We start from the raw sequence: 12,775 nt of genomic DNA, 5'->3' as shown, positions 1-12,775 counted from the left end.
TAGTAATAATTATTGCAGAAGAAAGTAGGGGAAGATAAAGTAAACAAGAAATGGATGCATTGTAGGAAAGATCAAGGAAGAAGAAATATAAATGGATGAGAGGCATTTGCTAAATGATTAGGGTTATAAACATGCTTAATAGCTAAATATGTACTTAGGCTGAATATTCTGTTAAATTAAAAAAAATTTAGTTTGTTCAGCTGCATAGAATTATTAAAATAGTTCTTTAGTAATACTGTGGAAGAGTGGTGAATGTTGATCACATTCCAGTGTTTTAGTCCTTTTCATTACTTGTTACAAAAAGAAGTAGTGTTTATGTTTTAGGAATAATTTATGCTAGTTGCCCTTGCTTTTCAGAAATTATCATTGATTTCTTAACCTCCCTCAGGAATTACATGCTCATGAGTAAACCTTCTTCCTGTAAAACTTAAAAAATCTTATGCTATTAGTACCTTCAGAATAAAGATGTTGAAAATTGAACTCTCTGAATGCTTTTTCTTTTTAATTAGAATATACAGGATATAACTTTTTAAGGATATTGCTGTTATCTGAGTACCTCAGGTACTAAATATACAAAAATATTTTGTGAACCTGGTTCTTTTTCTCTTTCTGTAGTTACTATATTTAATGGTTGCATGGTTCTAAAGCAGAAATTTTAGTGGTTGGTAAAAAGAGGTGATGGTGTAATGCAAATGGTACTCCTTAATCTTTTGGCTCATAAAGTCTTTAAAGTATGCTTATTTAAGGAGAACAGAGTTGATGACATATAATTATAAAAAGTGATTCAGAATTAGGGGCAAAAAGTAGAACTAGTGTCTGGTGGATTGACTCAGGACTCTTCTAGATTTGACAGGGACGCATGTGGACGAAATACCATGTTCTTTTTTTTCATTCCTAAGTGGCTCGAGTTGCCAAATCTGTGCCAGAAGGTTGATCATTGCAGCTTGTAGACCATATTTTTTATTCCTTAATTACGTTAACAGCTAGAGTTGTTTTATGGATTTTTGAGTCTGATGCCAGGCCTTTTATGGGTCTGAAAGTAATTGTAGCATGAATTTAGACTGTATTTTTAGTCTTTAAAATTTCCAGGAGTGTTCTGTATTTATTTGATATATAAATTCTCCATCTGCTTCACTTCTCTGTGATATTTTAAAAACATGCTTGCTATGAAATACAATAAAACACTTTATGTAGTTCTGAGTTAAAAAATTTAGTTTAAAAATTCAGTGATGAGTAATAGTGTTTGCTACATCCAATGACTGTAGTTTAGCCATTTTGTCTACTGTTACACTCTTATTCTAGTTTACACAGGTATGTATTGTGGGTGTTTATCCCTTTAAAATCCATACTCCGTCCGTGGTACAGCTCCTCTCTCTGTCCCCAGTTAGAATCATTAGTGAATGGTATACTGTAGACCTGGGTTCAGATTCTATTTTTACCTCCTGAATAAATTGCATATAGTCTCATTTACTTATTTGTAAAATAAATAAAATCTGCTTTTCAGAGCTGTTATAAGGATTTGAGAAAATGTTTGTAGAATGTAGAATGTCAGAGCCTCTGCCTAGCTCTGAGTAAATGGTAGGTAAGTTATTATTGCTGTTATTAATAAGTAGTAACCATGGAGTGCTTTGGCAATATGATATAGACATTAGGCTGTATATGTACATTGTAAAACCTGTGATGGATTAAGGAAAGCAAATGTGCAGTCAATCCCAGGGGGATTTTATAAAACTTTCTGGAGCAGACCATTTCTGTTTCATATATTTGCAGACTTGTGAAAATAAGCAAATCTATTTCTCAGTCTGGTCTTTGTGAATAGATTCTGAACACTAACAGAATATTTTTCTCTTCCTTTTATCTTAAGGGTGCTATTTTCCTGGAAGGTGTAACTGTTAAAGGTGTGACTCAAGTAACAACTCAACCAAAGTTAGGAGAGGTACAGCAGAAGTGTCATCAATTCTGTGGCTGGGAAGGGTAATAAACATTTTCAAGTTTTAAATAAAACTTGTATTGTGTAACATTTAACATTAACGCAGATGTTGACTTAGCTTCTTTGTTCTTTGAAGTTTGAATATTTACCTAGAGTGCTTAAAAAGATATCAAGCAAGAGTTTTATCAGATTTTTCTCATGATCAACAATTGAGTTAAAATTAGACTACTAGAAAAAACAAAAGCAAAAAACAAAAAAAATTAGATAACTAGACAGTTGAGTCAAGATTAAATGACTCAAACATGTCTTCCTAACTGAATACAAAATTATTTTTGTCACTATCTAGTATTTGTTTTGTGTGTTTAATTCTGTTGCTGATTAATGATTGGGTTGCCCATATCATTTTACTAAGGGAGAAGAAGTGAGTCTTGAAGACTTGAATGTACCTCATTTTCTAGTTTTTCTGTAATCCAGTTTTCTGAGACCTAGGGGAATCAGCTTTAATTATGTTTTACCCCCTACCATGACTTGAAAATATTTATCAGACATTTCATGGGAGGGGATTCTGGAGAGTTCACGGCTCCGCTCTCAAGTCTTGGTCTTTGGTCGTTTCTGTTGGTCATAGCCATCTGTGGCAGAAAATTGTAGCACAGCTAGAACATGATGAAACAGGATCGGTAATTCTTAAAAATTCCTAATATAAAGAACTTTTTCACTGGTATATTCAGATCAGTTAGCTAGAAATAATTTTAACTAAAAGATTAAAATGATGATGAAGTAATATTGATTTTAATGTTGTGCTAAGCCCTTGCCAGTGTACTTTAATCTTGACCTATATTTCTCCTGTTTTGTCACTTCTGGGCATCTTTTAAGCAGAATTTTGTCAACCTTTTAGAGTTTTGCCAAGTTGGTGGAGTCATGATAGAGGAATATGGGGTCTAAAATAATGTAAGATAATTAAGGCAAGCAAGATTTAAACTTCTTCTTGCAGTAGAAGATTTGTAAACATACCTACTTTACTATTAGATCATGAATTTAATATTTAAAAAGCCCAGTGGTTATGGTATTTAGTGGCGATTAGAATCTTGTTAACTTGAGTCTGAAATGTCTAGAAGATAATAGATAATATTTTGTTAGCATTCTTGGGAATGTTGATGTTCCAGTTGACATTAATCTCATGATAGGGTGAATGTTGTGATAAATGTATGACTCATGTGAGATTGGTTTGAGATGTATTGCTTTGTATGGATGCCAGCTATAATCGTAATAAAATGTTCTTCTTTAAGGTCTGGATTCCCTGGAGCACAGCCTGTTTCCATGGACAAGCAAAATATTAAACTTTTGGAGCAGAAGCCATATAAAGTAAGCTGGAAAGCAGATGGCACTCGGTAAGTTAGACTTCTAAATAAAGTTATACAAATAACTCTAATGCTTGAAGAATACTGCTTTGTTGTTAGACAAGGTTTGTACTCTTGGGAGTGTGAATTTCTGACTTGAACAGCAAAATAATCATGTTTCAAATATCATCATTTTTATTTCACAAGTATTCTTAGTTATGTAATTCAGTTTCTCTCATTCTGCTAAATTTCTGGTTTCAGAGTTTTTTTTTTCTCTTTTGTTTTTTAGAAGATTTTATTTTTCAATAATCTCTGCAGCCAGTGTGGGCTCCAGCTTACAACCTGAGATAGAAAGTTGCATGCTCCACCCACTGAGCAGCCGGGCGCCCACCAGAGTTCTGTTAGTTTGACTTAGTCTATACCAAATTGAAGTTTGAAAGTGTTTTCTCTTGATAATATTGTGCTTTTTGGTATGTCTGGTGCCCATCACCTTATGTTTAGTGGTTGTTGAGCACTTCTGAAACTAACAGATGTGTTGTCAGTTTATAATCTAAAAATTACCAAGTCTCCTTGATATCTTATTCCTTAGAATATTTTGTTCTGTATTTTGCTCCTTTGAATAGTTTTTCTCTTAATCTTTGCTAATACTTTTTGTAATTTTATGACCTCTTAAGGGTGTTTTATTCTTACAACAAAGCTTAGCTTCAGGTTTCATATTCCTATACTTCTAAATTTTATTAGTATAAATTTTATGCTTCCTCAACATTTAACTTTTCTTTCTCTTTTGTAAACATATTTTTATAGCTTTGCCATATGTACTTTTTTATTCGGCAAATGTTCTAATAGTTGAAGTAATTATTTTAACAGATGTTAATATTAGCTTTTTCCTATTAATTTTTTCATAATGAAAATGTTTCAGAGAATTAAGATAGCATTTATATAGTTAGCTTTTTCCAGCTTTATTGAGATACAATTATAATATTATGAGATTCCATTATAACATTATTGAGAATTTATTGAAGATAAATTTATTGAGATTCCATTATAACATGGAAGTTTAAGGTGTATAATGTGTTGATTTGAACACTTAAACATATTGTAAGATGATTACTGTTAGCTAACACCACCATCACTTCACATAATGACCATTTCTTTTTTGTGGTGAGAATATTTAAGGTATGTTATCTTAGCAACTTTCAGGTGTACAGTACAGTATTATTTATTATAATCACTATGATGTACACTAGGTCCCTGGAACTTATTGTCTTGTAATTGGAAGTTTATATCCTTTGACCAGTTTCTCCCCATTTCTTCTACCTTCTCAGCCCCTGGTGATTACCAGTCTAGTCTCTGTTTCTATCAGTTTTTTATTATTTTTTTAAGATTCCATATGTAAGTGATACATAGTATTTGTTTTCCTCTGACTTATTTCACTTAGCATAATGTCCTCAAGGTCCATCTGTGTTGTAAATGGCAGAATTCCTTCTTTCTCATGGTTGAGTACGATTCCATTGTTTATTTATATAGTACATCTTCTTTCTTCATCTGTTGATGGTCATTTATGTTGTTTCCGTATCTTGGCTATTATGAATAATGCTGCAATAAAAATGAGGATGCAGATATTTTTTTGAGATGCTGTTTTCACATTTGGTTTTTAAATGTTATTTTGAAGATAATATAGGTTGCACTTAATTTTTCTGAGGAGTTTTTGATGTCAAAATGGCAATTACACCTTTCATATCATGTTATCTTCTGCATTTTGCTTGGGGTGACCTTAAAAGATACATATGAAGATATGGAGTGGGGCAGATAGAACTTGATTTTAATATTAGGTGAATATAATGATACTATTTCAACATGATACACTTTTTAGTAGTTACATTTTTTTTTTAATAGGGAATATATCGAAATATTTTCTTTCATTTGTCGGTCTTTGTTGGAAATCATCTTTCCTTTCAACTCAGCATTTTCTAGCTTTTTTGGGGGGGGGATTTGTAGATAACACAGGTTCGTGAAACAAAGTTCAGAAAATAACATAAACGAAAAGAAGAAAGTAAAATTAAAGAGTGATTTTATCACCTAGAAGTAACCATTACCATCATTGTGGTCTTGATTTTATTCTTTTGGTTAGAAAGCAGTTTTATTGGGGTGCCTGAGCTCCAACATGTTGGCTCAATCAGTAGAGAGCATCTGACTCTTGATTTTAGCTCAGTCTTGACCTTAGGGTCGTGAGTTCAAGCCCTGCATTGTGTTCCACACTAGGTGTGGAACCTACTTTAAAAAAAAAAAGCAGTTATATTAACGCTTCATATAGCGAATGCAAATAGTTAAACAATAAGTATGTTTTATATATGCTTATTTTTTCATACTATTTTGAATTTAAAAATGAACTAGTCTAAAAAAATTAATATTAATACTTGATAAAATTTTAAGCCGTATAGAGACATAAAATAATAAAGTTTGCCTTGTGTGTTCTAGGAATATTCATTCTATAAGGATGAATCTCTAAGGATGAATACAGTTAAAGATTCAGATAGAGACAGTTTGGATAATGTGTCCCTTCTATGCCCTCCTCCCTATGAATGTATATTTTTGAAGGATAAATAAAAATTAACTTGTTGCTTATTTTCAGAATGTTAAAATTATATTTAATTTTTTAGATTAGAATAAGTTTATAATCTATTAAATTGGTAGTAAGGATTAGCAGAAGTTAAGTTGTTGATGTGTGTGTGTGTTTATGTGTTTGTGTATTTTTTTTTTTTTTTTTTTTAAGTAGGCTTCGTGCCCAGTGTGGAGTCCAGTGCAGGGCTTGAACTCATGACCCTAAGATCAAGACCTGAACTGAGGTTGAGATTCGAACACCTAACTGACTGAGCCAGCTAGGCACCTTGATATATAGTATTTGTGTAACAATGTCTTAAGGTTTATTAATAGATATTTAATATTGTAACAGTGTCTAAGGTTTATTACCTACCTCTGAGTGGAGAAGCAGTGAAAAAGGTGAGGAGCAAAGATGCCCATCTCCAGACTTGATACGATAAATGGCCTGGGGATTTGGGAGCGAGACATAGTTTTAATCTGATGAATTTCAAATTCTGGATATTTTTTAACTTCTACCTCGTTTTCTCCATGATGTTCAGCCTGTGATCATGGCAAACCTTGGGCAAAATAACAGTCTATAAAATTTGTCATTTGTAGTCCCCCATCCTATCTTTGTTTATTTTCCCTTTTCTGAGCATTTGTATACCCCTTGCCCCATGTCTTCTCAATACTGTCAGACCTCTAAATGATTAGCTACAGTGATTTGAGCTAAAATCTTTCGACCGATAATTGAAATACCTCTTTTCTCATGGAACTGTGCTCCACCAAAACAAAAGGAGACCCTTTTAGTATTTATTTGATACCTACTCTGTCTTAGGATACTTTATTCTGTGAGGAAAAACATTTATGTGAAATATTTTTCTGGACCAGTGCCAGATCTTTCTTTTGCACAGTAGGATTGAAGGCCAATAGCACGGGAGAGGGACTAACTGTGATCTATAGGGTGAAAAGAGCCCCAGGGAGATGTAGAATAATCTAGGAGCCCACGGAGTTAGAGTAACAGATTAAAAGCCATGAACACTTGATGCTAATTTATCGATTTATTTACTTATTTATGTTTTATTTTTTAAAAAATTGTTTTATTTTTAATTTACATATAATGGATTACTAGTTTCAGAGGTACAGTCTGTGATTCATCAGTCTTATATAATATCCAGTGCTCATTATGTCACATGCCCTCCTTAATCTATTTAATTTATTTTTAAAAGATTATATTTATCTATTAGAGTGAGAACATGTGTCGGGGATGAGAGTGGGTGGAGAGAAGGGACAGAGGGAGAAGCATACTCCCCACTGAGCCGTTACCTTGGTGGGGCTTGATCCCAGGATGCTGGGATCATGACCTGAGATGAAGGCAGATGCTTAACCTACTGAGCCACCCAGGCACCCCTATTATTTTTATCTTTTTAGTAGTCTGCACACCCAGCTTGGGGCTTGAACTCAGCACCATGAGATTAAGAGTCATATGCCCAGGGCGCTTAGGTGGTACAGTTGGTTGTGTCCTACTCTTGGTTTTGGCTGAGGTTGTTATCTCAGTGTCTTGAGATCAAGCCCCTCTTCTGGCTCTGCGCTTGGGATTCTCTCTCTCTCTCCATTTACTCTTCCCACTCATGCTTTCTGTCTCTCTCTCAAATTAATAAATATGTCTTAAAAAAGAAAAAGTCTAATGCTTACCAACTGAGCCCCCCAGGTGCCCTACTTCTTATTTAAAGCCATGTTGTGATGGAGTGTAGGACTCTTTTTATTTTTTTTTATTTTTTATTTTTTTTAAAGATTTTATTTATTTGACAAACAGAGATCACAACCAGGCAGAGAGAGAGGAGGAAGCAGGCTCCCCGCGGAGCAGAGAGCCCGATGTGGGGCCCGATCCCAGGACCCTGGGATCATGACCCGAGCCGAAGGCAGAGGCTTTAACCCACTGAGCCACCCAGGCGCCCCTGGGACTCTTTTTATTATCCTTATTCCATAGTTTATTGGCTCTTTATTTACTGTATTTAGGAACAGTATTTAGATAAAAGGATTTCTGAAATTGAATGTAATATGAGACCTGGATAGAGTTAGCAATAAAAGGTATTGCCTAGGAATTTTGATTAGCCTGGCCAAGCCTGGGGGCAACAGTGACAGTTTTGCAGATTCTAAAACGTTGTAGAAGAGGGTCTATTTCCTAATTGTAAAGCCAAATTATATAGATAGAAATACAGAGTTTCTTAAAAATAAAACAGTAAGAGATTTATATTGGTTATATAGGTGAATTGATTAAACACTAGGCCACTATAGTCTCAGATACAGGTGAAATCATTTTGTTTAATTGAAGATTTAATAGTTGTGTGTCTTACATTTCAGTAAAATCAACTTTTAGAAATGAGATATCTCTTATCACAGCAAACTATTTCTGTCATACCACTTTCCATTATCAGAAGTAACTTTTTTCTTTCTAATTATTTTGCTTTTGTATCTCCTGCTATATTGTAAGCTTCACAAGATCAGGGAGCAAGTCTGTCTTTTGTACCTTTATTATCAGTGGTAATCAGCAAGCCTTATACTGGTAGATATTGAATGATTTGAGTGAATGAATAGTATTGACAGTGTTTTATGCTCTTGAGAGATCTGTAGCTTCGGTTGATTGAAATTTTCATTTTTTTGTACTTTTTCTCTAAAGATATTTCATGATTTTTTGGTTCATTGAATGGATTGAGAAGGGAAGAAAGTTGTATTAGAACTGAGTTGTACTGAGAAGTAGAAAGAGCACAGAGATAGATGTTGAAGACTTAGTTTTATCCTTCACTGGCTTGAATAAGGTGCATAGTTGGTAGTAATATATGCCACCTTTTTTTTTTGAAGAGATTTTTTTTTAAGTTTTTTTTTTTTTTTTAATATTATTTATTTATTCATTTGACAGAGATAGAGAGAGTGCACAGCTAGGCAGAGCATCAGGCAGAGGGAGAGGGAGAAGCAGGCTCCCCGCTGAGCAGGAAGCTCCATGCGGGCTTGGTCCCAGGACCCTGAGATCATGACCTGAGCCGAAGGTAGAGGCTTAACTGACTGAGCCGCCCAGGCGCCCTTTTTTTTTACTTATTGAGGGAGAAAGAGAGAGAGAGACAATGTGCGAGCAGGGGGAAGAGAGAATCTCAAGCATGCTCCCTGCTGAGCATGGACCCTGATGTGGGGCTCAGTCCCAGGACCGTGAGATCGTGACCCGAGCCGAAACTGAGTCAGATGCTTAACTGAGCCACCTAGGTGCCCCATGCCATCTTTTATTAAGTAACTCTATATGTTTTCTACTTCAAAGGGTTTATTTGAAGCCTGGAATGAGAAAATATGTATAGAAATGGTTTTTAAATTGTGGAATACTCTAAATGAAATGTACTGTTAGTTATCTGATATTGAACATCTTAGAGGCCCATGTAGGTAGAGGAGCAAATAAATATATAGGTTCCTCTTTCTTTCTTCCTTCCTTCCTTCCTTCCTTTCTTCCTCTCTTTCATTCTTTTTTTTTTTTTTTTACGATTTTATTTATTTATTTGTCAGGGAGAGAGAGAGAAAGTAAGCACAAGCAGGGGGAATGGCAGACAGAGGGAGAAGAAGGCTCCTTGCCAAGCGAGGATCCCGATGAGGACTCCCAGGGGTCCAGGATCATGACCTGAGCTGAAGGCAGATGCTTAACTGACTGCCTGGGTTCCTCTTATTTCATGTTTACAAACAATATGTATGATAGTCTTTTCTAGCATGGGGTACCTGCTTGTGTGTCTCTTTAATTTCAAAATCTATTTATAGTATATATTAGGTATTTTTCCTGTTTTCACTGTATTTTGTACTTTGTTTATAATCCTTAAAAAGACTAAGTTTAATTCTGGATTATTTGCACAAATAGTATCACATGAAATATATGTGTGTGCGCACACACAAAAATATGTGCCTTAGCACACACGAGTTACCTACTTTCTTTCTTGTTAGGTAGTTCTGTTAAATTTGTCTAGAGCAGGGGCTGGATTCTCCTTGTAGTCCAGATCTGGCCCATGGCTTGTTTTTGTAGGAGTCATGAGCTAAGAATGGCATTTATATATGTAAAATTTTTTACTGTGGTCTAATGTATATAATGTAAAATTCACCTATTCTTTTTTTGTCTTCCAGTGGAAATGCCTTTGGATTTTTATTATCTATTTATTTATTAAATTATAATTGACATACAATATTATATTTCAGGTTTATAACAGGGTATTTGATATTTTAAAAAGTCAGTATTTTAACATTTTTAAATGTATAGTTAAGTAGCATTTAAGTATGATCACTTTGCTATGTAATCTGTTTTTATACTTTTAAGGAATGGTTAAAAAAGAACATGTGACAGATTGTATGTGGTTTGTAAAGCTTAAAATATTTATTATCAGGCTCTTTACTGAAGAAGTTTGCTGACTCTTGGTCTAGGCCTCTGCTTTCCATTATGCATGTGGCTACTGAGCAGCAGAGACATGGCTCGTCCGAACGGAGATGTTCTGTGAGTGTAAAATACATACCAGAATTCACAGAATTCACAAATAGTAGAATGTATAATATATCAATAATTTCTAATATTGATTCCATGTTAATGTTTTGAAGTAAACAGCACATCTTAAAAATTAATTTTACCTATTTCTTTTTTACTGTGGCTACTCAAAAATTTGCAACTACCCACAGGATTCATGTTATAGCTCTGTTCTGCTGGATAGTGGACTAGCCGGAGAAGGACATTATTTTCTTGTCAAGTTTAGATGAGATTAGACCGAGGAGGGGCAAGAGGCATGCTAGCTTGATCTGTCATGTCATATAAAAGCCAACTCTGGATGGGTAAATGGGCACTAGAGTAGTAGAGGAAATTTTAAATGATGAATCTGTAAATGAAGGGAGCATCTCAAGCCTCTTGTAAGTCAGACAAAGGCATACTTAAGTTTTTTATGTGCTGCTTTGGGTTGCTACAAATCTACATGGTATTCTGAAGAGCTTTGAAATTCACAGGCCTCTGCCCCATGTAGTCTAAAATATACATTTATTTTTAAAACTAAAATTTATAATTACAATGAAATTGTAAGAAAGAGATTTAACTGAAAAGAAAAAAAAAGACTTTTTTTGGTGAAAGAGCAAAGAAAGGTAATTTTTATTATTAAAGAAGTAGTAGGGCACCTGCGTGGCTCAGTGGGTTAAGTGTCTGCCTTCGTCTCAGGTCATGATCTCAGAGCCCCGCATTTGGCTCTCTGCTCAGCAGGGAGTCTGCTTTTCCCTCTCCCTCTGCCCCTTCACTGCTTGTGCTCTTTCTGTCATTCTCTCTGTCTCTCAAATAAATAAATAAAATCTTAAAAAAAAAAAAGTAGTGATTTTTTTTTTTTTAAAGATTTTATTTATTTATTTGAGGGAGAATGAATGAGAGAGAGCATGAGAGAGGAGAAGGTCAGAGGGAGAAGCAGACTCCCCAAGGAGCTGGGAGCCCGTTGCAGGACTCGATCCTGGAAGTCCAGGATCATGACCTGAGCCGAAGGCAGTTGCTCAACCAACTGAGCCACCCAGGTGCCCAGAAGTAGTGATTTTAATGTTCAGTTTAGGGATTTCTTTGAGGCAGCTTGGGATCAGAAAGATCACAAAAATGTGTTCACTTTGCCCTTACAGTTTCCTTGGTTTGAAATGTTGGACAGAATTTCTTAACCTTTTTAAATTTTTTTATTTTTGTTTTTTTTTCTAAACCTTTTTGAAATCTTGTTTCCCCACCTGAATGATGAAATTAATAATAATTATCCCATAGGCTTATTTTGAGTATTAAGTGAAATAATGTATATAAAGTATCTACTGTGGTGCTGGCATATGGTGTTTAGTAATAGTTAATTCATTTTTAGTTGACTAAATAAACCTCTCATTTTCAAACCTGTGTGCATTTGCAAAGGGTCTATATGGCATTAGCAAAATGACAGTGCAAGTTTAACTGGCTATAAAATTGCTCATGGTGTGTTTTCTTTATAGTTGATGCAAGAAAAAAATCAGGGTCTTGCTTATGTACGTGTGTAAATAATTAAGAGAAAGAGAGAGGGAATGTGTTAGGTTGGAATCCAGGAGTTATAATGACAATAAGTAACCTTGTTCTAGAATAAGGATTTTTTTGTTTTGTTTTAATATTACTAAACCTCGGTCTCCTTATCCGTAACATGCGAATAATGACCTAAAATTTAGGGATCCATTTAAAAACCTATGCTTTGCCATCCTATTAGTAACTTAGAAAAATCAAACTCTAAAAAGTAGAGTTGTTGATTGTGTAAGGACACTGAATTGTTTTTTTTCAAGGTGAACATACCAGATATTGTCGACCGGGTGTGCTTAAGTCTTAATGCATTGAAGTTTATAGTAAATAATGAATTTCAAGGCAAAAAGCAACAGCACTATTTCACTGTTTTAATTTTTTAAAAAAGATTTTATTTATTTATTTGACACAGAGAGAGAGACAGCCAGAGAGGGAACACAAGCAGGGGGAGTGGGATGCTTAATGACTGAGCCACCCAGGTGCCCTTCACTGTTTCAATTTTTAGATTCCTTTTCTCCATTTGTTTCTTTTTCTTATGGTAAATAATAAAGGAAATAATTTCTTGCTGCATCTTGTTTGAGAGGAGTGCATTATTTTTCCCTGAGGAGGTATGACTAAACTTCCTTTAGTTTCTTATGCTACCTTCTTCCCTTCAGCCTCCTTCATATATATTCTCTGTGGTTTGGAAGAAAGTGGAGACCTGTGCCAGGAGCACACTGCTGAGATACTGCCTTTATGCTCTTCTAACATGTTTCTCTTATTTTAACCTTGACCCTTTTATTCTAGTAGTTTTGTCAGAATTACAAATAGGGTCTTTTTTTATTGAATGAGTTAAATGCATCAGGATTTAAAGTTTATGCTTCCAAT

General features: G+C 34.6%; 1 protein-coding gene across 1 annotated transcript in view; it reads left to right on the top strand.

The window, feature by feature from the left end:
* RNGTT (RNA guanylyltransferase and 5'-phosphatase) overlaps positions 1 to 12,775 on the top strand; it is a 329,799-nt gene that overhangs the window by 35,857 nt on the left and 281,167 nt on the right. Inside the window, exons 7-8 of the mRNA XM_032858093.1 lie at positions 1,865 to 1,974; positions 3,217 to 3,318. Coding sequence (XP_032713984.1) covers positions 1,865 to 1,974; positions 3,217 to 3,318 — 212 coding nt within the window. The remainder of the gene's footprint in view (positions 1 to 1,864; positions 1,975 to 3,216; positions 3,319 to 12,775) is intronic.

Source organism: Lontra canadensis, unplaced genomic scaffold, assembly GCF_010015895.1.
Source record: "Lontra canadensis isolate GAN:19392208 unplaced genomic scaffold, GSC_riverotter_1.0 scaffold14, whole genome shotgun sequence".
Classification (NCBI taxonomy): Eukaryota; Metazoa; Chordata; class Mammalia; order Carnivora; family Mustelidae; genus Lontra; species Lontra canadensis.
This window is presented reverse-complemented; position numbering and strand designations above follow the sequence as displayed.